The sequence below is a fragment of the Xiphias gladius genome, chromosome 16 (genome assembly GCF_016859285.1).
Source record: "Xiphias gladius isolate SHS-SW01 ecotype Sanya breed wild chromosome 16, ASM1685928v1, whole genome shotgun sequence".
Lineage (NCBI taxonomy): Eukaryota > Metazoa > Chordata > Actinopteri > Istiophoriformes > Xiphiidae > Xiphias > Xiphias gladius.
This window is the reverse complement of record NC_053415.1, coordinates 916133-931241: the sequence shown is the minus strand read 5'-3', so window position 1 is coordinate 931241 and position 15109 is coordinate 916133. Positions and strand designations below refer to the sequence as shown.

Below are 15109 nucleotides of genomic sequence, written 5' to 3'. Positions count from 1 at the left end.
CATCAACTTCTCTAATGAATGTATTTTTAATGTTGAATATATCTTTGTCTTAGCAGTTAGCATTTTAGTTTCAAACACTGAACCCATATTTCACCTAAAACATTTAATATACTGTATACAGCAAGTTAAGAAAGTTGAAAGAAATAATTGTGAAGCTATTTTTATTTTAAAATATGAACAAGTAGAGTTAATGTATTTCTCTCGACCAATAAAAATAGCTATATTAAAATCCACTATAGTGAGTATGCAAGAGTAGATAGTAAAGCACAAGAAATTGTGAATTTTTGTTAAGCAAAATAAGTCCTACTACTCAGAGGGTACACTGTGTTTTCGGATCTCACCTTACATTCACTAAAATCCAGTAAAGCTGATGAATGTAATACTCTTATCCACATCTTTTCACCATTACAGAATTTGATACGTTTGGAATCTATAAAAATTGCACAGTGTGCATAAAATGAAAGGTATATGCAAAAACGTCCTGATATTCCAAATCAAATTTAGTATATGTTTCAAATAAAGTATATGTTTTTATTTATGCATAATATAATCAAGAATTAGATTAACATAAGAATATTAATAAATTAATGACAGTAATCCTGTTGTATGATATACATACTATTCTCCGAGGAACAAAATAACGTTATCAATACCAATTTGTGACACTTCCTCAAATCAGACAGCCACTGTAATCTTCTATGTATTTTACGTTTATCATTGGTGATTCAAGTGAGTTTAGTGCGCCATCTACCGGACTTTGAAAGGTCATGATATACTGTCCCAGTGTGCGAGCGCAGGCTTAAGCTAACTCACAAATTATTGGAGACAAATTAGACTCAAAATGGTCACAAATGTGTATAACATTATCTACAAATGCAAAATAAGATTTACATATACGTATAACGGTATGTGTGTAATTTTGGGTACTGACAAATGCGTGTTCCAATCCATACACAAAATTAATGAATGAATAAATATATATATTTTTTTAAAGATCCACACAGATCCACAAACGCATGCTGTGTATAAATGCTGGTGTAAAACTGGGGAATCTGAGCTTTCGGTGAATTAATGTGTAATTTCAAAGTGGAGAAGACGTTTAAACTGTCTAAATAGAACGAATGGCTCGTAACCCCTCGATTAGAAAACATACATTTACCAACTAAAGACTCTATACAGTAGTCTATAAATGTACGTATATGGTTTAAATAAGCTACTGCTAGGTGGTAGACTTGTTCTGCTGTGAAAACTGGCAAAAGCGGATACCGGGCGAACCTAACGTTAACCCTCGCGGGGGGTCGCCACGGGAAACACAGTTCGACGGGGGAACAGACTTCGACATAACACCAGTTGTGGCGCAGAAGCACAAGAAAAACAACAAGAACAATATAGAGGTATAGGCGGGTGCGTATATTTGTAGGCTAGTTAGACACTAAGCATTTGATATTAGAATATATTTACAGTACATTGATACGTGCATTTTAGATGTGAGTTTCGTTTGTTTAAAAACTATGGCTGGACACCTTGACCTGAATTTGAAATCAACCGATATTTCATACATCCAGAGAAATTAGCACAGGACAAATGGGTGAATCGTGGAAAAGGCAGTGGACAGCGCTTGTGGTTTGAACCCCTGGTCCATGGACCGGTGGTGCAGGAGAACATCATGATTGTTAAGTAGTTTACTTTTACTGAGCTAAAACTCTGCCTAACAGGAAATAATAAGCATATTAAGAAGCGGAAGGTGAGTAAGTAACAAATCAAAACTCTTAACAGTTAGCCGGCATAGTGTACAACGATCAAGAAAACTCTGCTGACTTGGGTTTACATACAGTACAGTGTATTAGGTTATTTAATAATCTAATGGTAATTTGGAATTAATTATGTGACAAATACACGGATCAGCCACATAATTAAAAGCGGTTACCGGTTTTTATGTTTTGGCTGAATGGTGTGTGAGGATGTGATTGAAGTGTAATCTCTCAGTTTTAATTTAAGGGGTATAACAAAAAATGCTGCATTAACCGTTAAAGAAATACAGCAATTTTCATACATAGTCCCTAATTTTCAGAGGCTTAAAAGTAATTGGACAATTGACAAATGATTAGTTTCATTGCCAGGGTTGCCTATTCCTTCATTGCATGACAAATTAAGCAGATAAAAGGTGTGGAGTTGATTCCAGGTGTTGAATTTGCATTTGCAAGCTGTTCATGGGAACTCTCAATATGTGGTCCAAAGAGATGTCACTGCAAATGAAGGAGGTCATCGTTAGGCTGAAAAAACTAAACAAACCTATCAGACAGATAGCAGAAACTTTAGGAGTGGCCAAATCAACCATTTGGTTCATACTTAAAAAGAAGGAATGCACTAGCGAGCTTAGCAACACCAAAAGCCCTGCAAGAACACGTAAAACAACTAAAGTGGATGATCGCAGAATTTTTTCCTTGGTGAAGAAAAACCTCTTCACAACATCTAACCAGATCAATAAAGACTCTCAAGGAGGTAGGTGTATCATTGTCAAAGTCTACAATCAAGAGACGCCTTCATGAATGTAAATACAGACGGTTTACCACAAGGTGTAAACTACTGGTAACACTCAAGAACAGAACGGCCAGATTAGACTTTGCCAGGAAACATCTTAAAAAATGCCTGCCCAGTTCTGGTACAAGATTCTTTGGACAGATGAAGCCAAGATTAACTTTTACCAGAATGATGGGACGAGAAGACTATGGAAAAGAAAAGGAACAGCCCATGATCCAAAGCATACCACATCATCTGTCAAACATGGTGGAGGCAATGTTATGGCATGGGCATGTATGGCTGCCAATGGAACTGGTTCACTGGTGGTTATTGATGATGTGCCTGCTTATAGAAGTCGCAGGATGAATTCTGAAGTGTATAGGGCTACACTTTCTGCTCAGATTCAGCCAAATGCTGCAAAACTGATAGGATAGTGCTTCACAGTACAGATGGATAATGGCCCAAAACATCCTGCGAAAGCAACACAAGAGCTTCTCAAGCCAAAGAAATGGGATATTCTTCAATAGACCAAGTCAGTCACCTGACTTTAACCCAATTGAGCCTGCTTTTCACTTACTGAAGACAAAACTGAGGGCAGTAAGACCCATGAACAAGCATGAAGGCAGCTGCAGTAAAGGCCTGGCAAAGCAGTGTGTTTCAGACTTCAGGCAGTCATTGACCGCAAAGTTGGTTATTCAATGCCAACTCACCCAGAATTCAGAACTTTTTGCAGTTCATGTCATGAATCTCATCATTTTCTTGAAAAATTCATGTGAAAACTTATATTAAAGTTGTCGGACCTTGAAAAGCTCTACTGCAAATACTTTTAGGTATGAATTTGTGAAGTTTAGCCCTTTGAGCTAAATTTCATAATTTCTTTGATTCTTTGTAAACCTCACCAATTGCTTATTTTTCACTAGATTGGGTAGAAATTTGTACTGGACATCCAAGAAGCCCTACGGGATAATTTGCAAGATATATTGAAGTAAATTGTTAATGATGAATGTTTTACAGTAAGCAAATTAACATTTTTATCATAACAAAGATTCTTTACTTTTCAAAAAAGTAGTTCTATAACATGTAGAAGTTATTTGGTCCTACTTAAAAAAATGAGTGCCACTGATCTTGCTTAATATAGCTTTGGAGATGAAACCATGCAAGGATGAAGGGAATGGTGACAGTGAAAAAGAAACAGGTGGTTTGAAACCCTGCCCTGGTCTGCAGTTCAGTGGAGCAGGACAACAGAAACAACATGTAACCCCTAAGCTAACCCTCTGCAGGTAGCACTATTATCTTAACAACTCTAACAGGTCCCAAAGTACATGTCTTAACTATTTATCTAAAAGAAACTCTTGAAATGTTATTTCTCTGACTATAAGTTTAGATATTGACAACAGTGGTATAGTACGTATTATTATTGTCAGATACAATTGAGGAAATATTAAGTAATTTCTTTGCTTGCAAGTAACCTTAGATCCAGACAGGAAAGTTATTACAATTAAGCGATCTCCAAATTATTTGGGAGTCTACACAGTGGAGATGCTGGTAGTACTCTTGGCTCTGGAGAAGAAAATAAACCAGGAAGACTCTTCAATCTGCTATCATTCTGTTTCAGTTCTTAAGAGCCTTCAACTCCATTCGCCAATGTATCCTGTTCAAAGCGTTACAAATACATTCCAGACTGATTCCGCAAGGTATGTCAATGGGGTTAATGTGGGTTCTGGCACATGTAGGTCTGAGGGGGAAATGAGGAGGTGGACAGATTAGCAAAACAGACATTACATAGAGACACCACAGATTTACAAGTCTCATTAAGCAGAACAGAGGTCAACATAATAGTTTGGAGTGAAGCAATAGAAGAGTGGCAAGAGAAGTGGAACACTGAAACATGGGGTACGTTTCTATATACTTAAAACATCAAAGTTTATTTAACAATAAGAAATATAGGTAGGTCAAGGAAAGAGGTCATTTGCAACAGAATAAGGGTTTGTCATTCCTACTTAAACAAAACACTCAGAATAATAGAGAAGCATCCAACTGGTTTATGTGAGCACTATCAGTTTAAGGAGACTATAACTCATGTAAGCATAGATTGTACGAAGTATGATCTGGTATACACTCCGACTTAGTGCACCAACTACGGTGGTTGCCAACCACCTTTGAAAACCGATGAAGGGGGAAGATGATGATATGACTGTGTGTGTGTGTGTGTGTGTGTGTATATATATATGAAGAAGAAGAAACCTTAGTAGTATGGTTGAATCCTAATGTCCAGACTTCATCGTACTCATCTAGACACTCTGACTTAAAGGGCTTGTTCCCGTGAGTGCTGAAGGCTGTCTAGATCTACAATTCATAAAGTCCACGAGGATCCTCAAGCAGACTTTCTGCGGGTCCACGCAGGGTGCAGTCTTAAGACTTTGTTCGGAAAATTACCCATAATCGATCGCAATATGGTGGTTTACTTTTGAAGACATTTGCTCTTTTTTTTCATTTTTGTTGTATAAGTTTACTGATGTAGTAAGGCTCCATGTTGCACAATTTTGTCCATCTATTGTGTGAGGATCAACAGTTGAGGGTTTAATGTTGATATTAGTGGTTAAAATGTTGCTGTAATATTTTGTTTTGGCAACCTTTTACTCCACATTCTAACCATAGCTGTTCTGGTAACTATGTAAAGCAGCACACTGGCACATATCATGTTTAATTTGCAGATATCAGTACCGTTTAGAACTGGTCAGAAAAATACTTAGAAATAAGTTACATGGTCACAAATTTCAGCTCATCTTCATGGAAACACGTGCGGTTGCAGCATCATTTTCATTGTGGAACTGTTATGTTTAACCCCCAGTTTCCGACCGGAGCATAACATCGGGAACACGAAATGGCGACCTCCTTGCTGCGATTAGGGCGACGGGGTTCTTTCAAGGTAATATAAACTGAACATATTTCAGACGTTTTTATTTGGCCCGTTTAGATACCACACTAATGCAGATCAACATACCGTCTATACAAGACAGTGCGTGCGAAATATTTCGCACCTGGTGGGCGTCAAGTGCTTACTGACTCCGAGACACGTTCTACTGGATACCTCCACCGGATAAAGGTGTAGACGCTAGTACCCTAACCTTAACGACAACTGACGTACCTCACAGTCACTAAATCTAAACAAACCAACTTTATAACCATTTGTGACGTTACACTTTAATGCTCAAACCCAAAAGTATGTATTGGTTGGAGTAGGCCAATGACAATGTACAAAGTGATATGGCTGCCTAATCACTGCATGATAAATTGGCCTCTTGGCAATATGTTTAACTGTAAATTAATCTGTATCGTTAAGTTTGGTTGATATTATTAGCGCCACTTAGCAGGTGACGATATGATGATTTAGATATACAGTTAGTACCATAAGTATTTGGACAGCAACACAGTTTTCAGGATATGTACACCACCACAATAGATTTGAAACGAAGCCACCAAGCTGTGATTAAAGTGCAGACTTTCAGCTTTAATTCAAGCGGTTTAACAAAAATATTGGATTAAAAGTTTAGGAGTTACAATCATTTTTATACATAGTCCCTAATTTTCAGAGGTTCAAAAGTAATTGGACAAACCAACATATTTATAAATATAGAGATTATTATTTTTAATAATTGGCTGAAAATCCTTTGAAGGCAATGACTGCCAGAAGTAAGTGCAAAGCAGGTTAAACTGGGTTGAAGTCAGGTGACTGACTTTGCCATTAAAGAGTATTCCACTTCTTTGCCCTGAGAAGCTCTTGGGTTGCTTTCGCAGTAAGTTTTGGGTCATTATCCATCTGTACTTTGAAGCACTGTTCTATCAGTTCTGCAGCATTTGGATGAATCTGAGCAGAAAGTATAGCCCTATACACTCCAGAATTCATCCTGCTACTTCTATCAGCAGTCACATCATCAGTAAACACAAGTGTACCAGTTCCATTGGCAGCCATACGTGCCCATGCCATAACACTGCCTCCACCATGTTTGACAGATGATGTGGTATGCTTTGGATCATGGGCTGTTCCTTTTCTTTTCCATAGTCTTCTCGTCCCATCATTCTGGTACAAGTTAATCTTGGTTTCATCTGTCCAAAGAATCTTGTTCCAGAACTGGACAGACTTTTTTTTACATGGCTCTGGCAAAGTCCAATCTGGCCTTTCTGTTCTTAGAGTGTTACCAGTGGTTAACACCTTGTGGTAAACCCCATTCATGAAGGCGTGTCTTGATTGTAGACTTTGACAATGATACACCTAACTCATCAAGGGTGTTCTTGACCTGGTTAGATGTTGTGAATGTTTTTTTTTTTTTTCACCAAGGAAAGAATTCTGCACTGAACCACATTAGCTGTCTTCCGTGGTCTTCCAGGGCTTTTGGTGTTGCTGAGCTCACTAGTGCATTCCCTCTTTTTAAGAATGTATCAAATTATTGATTTGGCCACTCCTAAAGTTTCTGCCATCTACCTGATAGGTTTGTTTTATTTAGTTTTTTCAGCCTAATGATGGCCTCCTTCATTTGCATTGACACCTCTGGACCCCATATTGAAAGTTCCCATGAATAACGACCAAATGCAAATTAAACACTTGGAATCAACTCCACACCTTTCATCAGCATAATTTGTCATGAAATAACAAGGGAACAGACTACACCTAGCCATGAAACTGTCTGCTAATTGTCCAATTACTTTTAAGCCTCTGAAAATGAGGGACTCTGTATATAAATGCCTGTAATTCCTCAACGGTAGGTGTTATATTTTTGTTAAACCTCTTGAATTAAAGATGAAAGCCTAAACTTCAATCACATCTTGATGGCTTCATTTCAAATCCATTGTGGTAGTTCAAAAAGGCAAAATTCTGAAAATTGTGTCGCTGTCCAAATACTTACGGACCTAACTGTATTTTGTAGGGATGGGCAGACCAACCCCCTTTAAGCTTCTCACGGTTGTTCCTGATTATGTCGGAAAAAGAGTTGAAGTTTTGAAGCTTTGATGAAAGAAAGCACAGTAATGTCTAGTGATTTGCAAGAATAGCAGCCATTAACAGGAGTCCAGTCAGCACATAACTTATTCACTTTCTATGTATTATAAAACGCCTATCAACGAATGTAAACTTTAAACAAAGATGTTGTTTTAGATGTTCTGATAATGAGCATGAATTCATTAGAGTACTCCATTAGATGTTATAGTTCCTAAGTGCACAGATGTACAATATTGTGTAAATGGCTTCAATTGTAAATTGCTGAAATAAATGGAAACAATATGGCACTGTGCTGTACAATCAGAATACAAGAGGATATGGGGGCTGCACTTGTGAATGTGGGGCATTTTGTGGTTGTGGAAAAGTATATTTATGTTTTCACTAAAGGTTTTTATTTAAAACTAGAATTTTTCTCCACAGTGCTGGGCCTTAGACGGTTTCTTGACAATCATTTTCAGTAAGGCCTCGTTCAGCATTTGTTGTCTGTACACTGTAATGTAGAAAATTGTATGACTATTTCATCCCATGGCATAAATGACTTACTCATAGTACTATTATGGATATTTACATGGGTAGATAAAAAATATGAATAATAAATGAGACATCTATCGATAAATAGAATAGGAAAAACATTATGAGAATAACACTTACTGAAAGGAAGATATTCCAGCCTAATCTTGACTATTGCACATGGGCTGTTGTGGTGTTGAATCTTCGTGCTTGGCACGAAATTGTTTCAACGTTGATGAGGTGTTATTATTATACCGCCAACTCATGAGTGCACAGTAGACACTAAACCTCAGTGAAATAAATGTATATTGACAGTAGTGAAATATGTACCTGATCAGAATTGAGTACTTCAGTGTTTGAATAAATGACAATGCTGAATAAAAGATGGCTAAAAATATCCACTTCAGAAGAACAATATTTTATTTACTTTATTGAGGGATAAAAGGCCAAAATGTTCCCAGACTCTTGATCCTCTCTTTCCACCAGTGCTCTCCATGATATATCGCTGACAAATCTCACTGAATGCATCTAGGGTATCAAATACTCAACTGCTTCCTTCGTGTCCCTTTTTATCTTGTGGGTTATGGGATAGTGCCAAATATTCTAACTGTTCAAACCCCTCCCCGCTCACCCTGGTGGGTCAGTGATGTTTGAAGCTTCGGACTTCATCAGTCCCATGGCAAGGGCAGTTTGATACAAGCTTCAGCACACTGGTTCAAGCCAATGTACTTCATGCAGATGAATGGAGCTTCAAAGCCTGGCTTCAAAACGACCATCACTAATATTTTGTGATTTAGTTGATTTCCTAGAAACCTTTCATGGATAAAATAATCAGTCAGGAATGTCTTTTTTGGGCTAATCTTGCAAATTAAATACCTGACAATAAAAGTTACTTTAATGATATTAAAAACTCTATCACTCCAAAGCATTGCTGCTCTTTGATTTACATTGTCAAAAATGGCCAATACACCAAATCATTACATTCATTTGGCAGTCTTTTGTGTGACTTTAATAAGTGCATCCGTGCTCCTTTTGGAACAAGAGCTAGATGGCATCAAATATAGCAAAGGGAAAGGTATTAGACAGATAGCAACCTCAGTATGAAGAGTATGGCAAACTATGATAGCTGACAAATTTTTATTTTCTCACATTATATATCAAAATATCATCCAGCCTTTGGTGCCACTCAACACAACAAAAGCGCACCCAAAACATACAAAGCCATAGCAGTTGTGTAACATTTTTGGCATTTCAGGTATTCAGCAGTGTGTCAGTAAGAGCCCCAGTAAATTTTAGCAAATACTGTTAAAATAACCATAGGGGTTGCAATTGGAGCCATTACATACAGTATATGACTCTTACTTTTCACTGACAGTAGCTGTAGCAGTGGTAATGATACTGAATAATCACAATATGATAAGGTTAGATCAGTACATAGGTGGGCTGCTATCATATCAAGACGATACGAGAAAATAGCACACTGTATACTCATAGAATATCGGGGGATTTGGTGTTATGATATTACAATGTTCTATGATTAGCATTTTGCTGGACCAAAATCAGACCAGGTGCAGCTGTGGCTCAGGAGGTATAGCGGCTCCTCCACTCTTACATGTCGAACCCCAAATTGCCTCCGATGTATCATCGGTGTGTGAATGTTTGTGCGTGCAGAAAGTGCTTTTTGCGTAAAAAGCGCTGTATGAATATGTGTGTTAATGGGTAAATGTGGCAGTGGTGTAAAGCGCTTTGAATGGTCAATAAGACTAGAAAAGCGCTATATATCTGCAGTCCATTTACTAAATCTGATTTTATAACAATTTTTTTTAATCATTACCCCTCTCAGTGCTGATAATAATTTTAGTTTGGCTTTTGGTGTTGGCAATAAAATATGTAATCTAAGATATGGGTGGTGGGTAATGGCACTGAACAATTAGTTATTTTGAAATGAAATAAGGAAATATTTGATTAGGTGTCTGCTTGTGAAAAAGGTTTTTTTTTTTTTTTTAAAGAGTGTGGGATTTGTCACAGAGTGGTGGAGAAACAGGTTGGAATCTTTTTCATGGACTCTTGCAGTTTGTTATAAACTACAGAATGTAGTATCACCAAAATTACCTACAAACAAAACATGGCTTGGGATTCAATACAGAGGCTCCTAAAGCTTGGCCAGGTTGAAAATGAGCCACTGCTCACATCTTAATCAGTGTTTTTACCAATTCAGGTTGGTCTGGTGTTGTACTCAATTAATGTCTATTTTCCTTGTTGGAAAACCAACCAAGCCAGTCAGCTTTGTAGACAGGGTTAAGAATGGGGACATCATCTTCCTGTGTGGGAGGCAGATGAATGGCCACAAAAAGGGTGACAAGTGCTGAAGAGATCAATGCAGCTTAACCGGTATCTTATATTGACAAGATGAATATGTTGGTCAATGCTGATTTGATAGGACAAAATTCCTGCTTTTCCCAAAAAATAAAATAGCTGACATGAACATAACGGCAGATTGAAGTCAAACGTAATAACAATTCAATTTGATTATCAGGCTACAAAACATACTGATATAACATAGAGTGCGTAGATGATTGTCAGTGTTTTGGGTCACATTTGTAGAGTCCTACTTTTTTTTTTTTTTTTTTTTTTTTAACAAAGCATTCTATTTAATTAATCTCAAAGATTTGAATTATTTATTTATTATTCTTATTTTATTTTTATTTTTTTTTGGGGGGGGGGGCATATGCCCTTTTGGGTGTCTTCTGCTGCATTTTTCATCTTGAATTCTGATTACAGTTGTCTTGCAGTATGCCTGGTAGTCATACCAAAACATGCCTGTGCTCTTCTGCAGTGTCTCCAGTTGGAGCGCTGGGGTGTCCTGAGGAGTTGCTCAGCTGCTTCATTCTGCACTCAGGCTGAAGAGCCAGCAAAGCCAATGAAAAAGACAGAGGCTACAAGCAAGAGTAAGACCTTTTGATTCTGTTACTTTTGTAAAGTTTGATATTTAGGTTTAAAGTTTTGCTAAACAGTTGATATTGTGTATTAATGATGTTTTATCCTTTTTTTTCTTCTTATCCATAATGTTACATACTATATGTGTATGTATGGTTTATGATTTATAGTCATGTTGATTTTAAAGCTTAACATAAAACTTATTTTTACATTGCAAAAATGTGCAATAAGGTCTAAAATTGTAAAGAATTCAGTGTTAAAATTGAGTTGGTAATAAAGTGTTGCTGAGTGTGTTTAATTGTGAATATAAATACTCTGACAGTATAAAAAAGGTAAATAGTACAGTATGTATATGTATTTTGATTATTTAAATTGTGTTGCAGTAATTAAAAAAATCTACTTTTTTGCAGTTTTTAAAAGAAGTTACGTGAAATTCCAGGAAAGAAGATATGGGTTCAAGATAGTGTTAGCCATTTAATTGGAATTGTTTGTTTTTATTAACTACTCTTGTCCCATTTACCATTTTCTTCAGCAGCAGATTCTCCAGATGAGAGAGCAACCTTGCTAGCCTACAAGACTGCAGTTGCCTTCCCTGTTAGATTTTTACATCCTGAGGTTTTCCCAACACAGTCTGTAGGTGTAGCTGAACCAGTGGCCAGCTGCACTGCCACTGCAGAAACAGTGGCTGTAGCAGCTACAGTGCCTGATTATGTTGCCAGTGAACCAGCTGTAGCTGTGCCACAGGTGGCAGAGATTCCAGCTGCCTCCTCACATTCAGCTCCCAACACAGATTTTTCTCAGGTTATCACTGACACACCTCCACCTGTAGTTGATGCAACAGCTGCTGAGCCTCTGGTCGATGCGACCACCTCAGACGCTGCAGTCGAACCCGCCGCAGCATTCTCTGAGCCTGGTGATCCAGCAGCTGATGGATCATCCTCCTCTTTGTCCAGCGACTCAGATTCTGACTCAGATTCTGACTCAGATTCTGACTCTGATACTGACTCTGACTCTGAAGACGAGAAGTCAGAAGTGAAAACTGAAACCAAGACCTCACCACCAGAGGTGGCAGAATCCAATGTGAAAGAAGAAGTAGAAGTCCATGAGGTCACATCAGAGGTGAAGGAAGACACTAATGAAGATAAGAATGAATTTCCTACAGAACCTGAAAATAGTGCTGCCTCTGCTGCTGAGGCTGTAGAGAAGACTGCTCCAGCAGCAATAGTAGCAACCATTGAAGCAGCTCTAGCTACCATGGAGACACAGGGTGTCAGCTCTGAGGAGTTAGTGGATTCTGTCCCTGAGATCTGCACTGCCAAGGAAGACACTCCAGAGGTCACTGTCACCAGCACCAAAGTTTCATCTGAAGCTGCAGTGAAACTAGCTCCAATAGTGATAGAAGACATTGCATCTCCCACTGTCCATGATGCCCAAGTAGCCACTCCAGCTGATGCTTTGACTGAGGTTGCAACTCCAGCAAAAGCCCCAACCGATGCTCCAGTTGAAATTATAGAGCCTGCCTCTGCTGAAGCTCCAACAGAAACTGCTGAAGCTGCCCCTGTTGAAGCAGCTCCTGAGACTGCAGCTGAAGTTTCTGCCCCTACAGAAAGCACTAAGGAGCTGATGGACCCTGCTCCGGTCATCACTGAAGCTGAAGGAGAGGAGCTGCAGGTGGAGGTTCCAGTTGAATCAACTGAGGGTACACACTACACCACCTTTCCCCCCAAATCTCTATTTCTCCCTTTTTTCTTTGTCAATCTTTTAAGCCCCCACAGATAACCATACTTTTCTCTATCCCTCATAACACATTCTGTGTACTGTTAAGGTGTTAACCTGGCATCAACTCTCTTACATACAGTAGTTGCTGTTGCTTTCACAGACTTTTAAATATTATCCCTGGATTCTTTTAAATAGGCTTTGCTTTTTTTGCTTTTTTCAATAGCTGTGACCTATAAGCTCCCATTACACTGGTTTTCAGCATGGCTGTTTTCCATGAAGTGGATATGGTGTACACAAATTTTAACCATAGTTACAGGGATTTTTGGTGCATTCCTATTCCTTATGCATTTTTGGAATTTTCCTACTTCTTGAACATTGCCTTTGCTTGCATTCTGCAAATTGTAGTTTAGACTTGTCTGTCTTTGACCCACCCAGACAACTATGTTGTCGCTGTCAATGCATGATCAAGGTGATATTGCGTATTGCATATTGTGACACTAATCCTCTTCATGCTCCTGGTTGCAGGTTATTATACCATTGAGTCAGGTAATACTATTGATAACAGTAATGTTAGAGTGCCAATGGTCGCACTGTGCTTATAGCACATGGTCGAACTGTGGTTATAGCGAAGACGTGTTAAAAGGTCTCCTGTCCCTGATAGCAGCTGGATGAGCAGAAATTGGAGTGGTTGGAAGTTTTTCAGGACGCAGGATCACAAATTACTAGGATGTTTTAAAAATCATTAGCTCATAGTCATAATATGAGCACCGTTCGTCGAACTGATGGGCAAAGTTTAGCAATGGATCTTACAGACTCAAATCCTAAATATTCATTTAACTACAGCTCTTTGTTACATTTTTTTTCTCTTCTATGAGCAGCTGGGTAATTCTGCTTACTGGAACAACTCCCTCCTGATTTAGGACATTAATTTCACCACTTGTTAATTTCTCTCTTTTTTTAACTTTACAAATCTGTTGTTTACCCAAAAGCTTTATGGGTTAACAACGCATTGATAAATGAAAAAATGTAAATGTGTTTTAAATGTATTTACTTCTAATTGTGTACGATTTTTTTTTTTTTTACTCTAATACATTGTTTATAACCTTACTTGTTACAGCAGGCTAAGAAACTTTCCAGACAGATTTAGATGTAGAAGTAAATTGGTATTTACAGAACATTATGCGTCTGTGTCTAATCAAAAGAATCAAAGCCTTGTTTAAAAAATACTGTGATTTTGACTTGTTGCCCTTTTTTAAAAATCCATTTCATGTGTGCCCCTGGTAGTATTACTGTCTGCAAGCATGTTTACCTTCACATGCTTTCCTCTCACAAACATGTTCCTTGAAGCTTTTCACACCAGTATGTCTCCACACTCTGTTGGGGGTAATGCAATCTGCTACCTTAGGAAATGCACCACTATAAAACACCTTTGTCGACATGTGTAAATATGTAAATGTATGTCCCTTAATAATCTTTTCAAAATATTTTCAAAGTAAGCCACATTTTTGTTCTCATTCTGTAGCTTATCAGAAATACCTAGCTCAAGTACCAATTACAGCCTTTGTTACCTGAAAATCTGTAACAGTGACAAAGAACAAAGGTAGACAAGACCCAGTATTGCATTTGGTTAATCTTGTACTATTTCTTTTTTAATGCATGAAGAGAAGCAAGATTTGAGATACTAATCTTTGCACCAATCACAACCTTTTTACCTGCAGTTTTCTTTTTCCCCTCCATCTGCAGAGGCTGCAGCAATGGCACCTCCAGAGCTCGAGGACCAATTTGACAGCAGCACTTATAAAAACTACCAGCACCACAGCTACACCCCTTACACATTCGCTGACCTGGATGTAGAGATGGCCAAGTTTCGTCTCCCTCAGCCCTCCTCCGGCAGACCCTCACCAAGACACTAGAGGAGCTGGGCTGGGCTATAGACCTTTATAATGCTTAGAGATGATGGTGATGGTATTGTCCCTCTTTATGTATGATCATCCCCCACCTGTCATAGCATGAAATTCAGCTGTTAATGTTACATTATTAAAGTACACAAATAGGAAATGAAGTCTGTTTTTGCCTCGTCTGATTCTGTTTTGTCTGACATAAAAGAGTGTATAAAGCGATAGGCAAAGATCAAAGGCTTCTTTTTTTATGCTGCTTCTCTGTGTGGGGTTGGGGGATTTGAATAGAGCTAAGTGTGCAGCTGGTTAATCTGTATTTCTATTTTAATGATTACAATTCTACCTCACTTAGCCTGCCTCCTTGTACACAATGCCCTGATTATCCTGGCAGTATAAGTTCTTTTAGTAAAAAGTCAGCATCTGTTGTTATTTTTGTATATTAGTGTGCGGATGAGAATATGCATAAAGGTGTGCAAAGGTGGAGATATACATAGTAAATTTGTTGTGTAAATGAGGGCAGTGAATAGCG

The 15109-nt window shown here is 38.1% G+C and overlaps 1 protein-coding gene across 2 annotated transcripts; it reads left to right on the top strand.

The window, feature by feature from the left end:
* The first annotated feature begins 5320 nt into the window (after positions 1 to 5320).
* ndufv3 (NADH:ubiquinone oxidoreductase subunit V3) lies at positions 5321 to 14744 on the top strand. Of its 2 annotated transcripts, none has more exons than XM_040149448.1 (4): positions 5321 to 5449; positions 10863 to 10974; positions 11499 to 12662; positions 14426 to 14744. In XM_040149448.1, the coding sequence occupies exons 1-4, from the start codon at positions 5405 to 5407 to the stop codon at positions 14593 to 14595; spliced, it is 1491 nt and encodes a 496-aa protein (XP_040005382.1). In that variant the 5' UTR covers positions 5321 to 5404; the 3' UTR covers positions 14596 to 14744. The 2 variants fall into 2 exon arrangements, with proteins under 2 accessions (XP_040005382.1, XP_040005381.1); XM_040149447.1 differs by having other exon boundaries at positions 11496 to 12662.
* Positions 14745 to 15109: the final 365 nt, after the last annotated feature.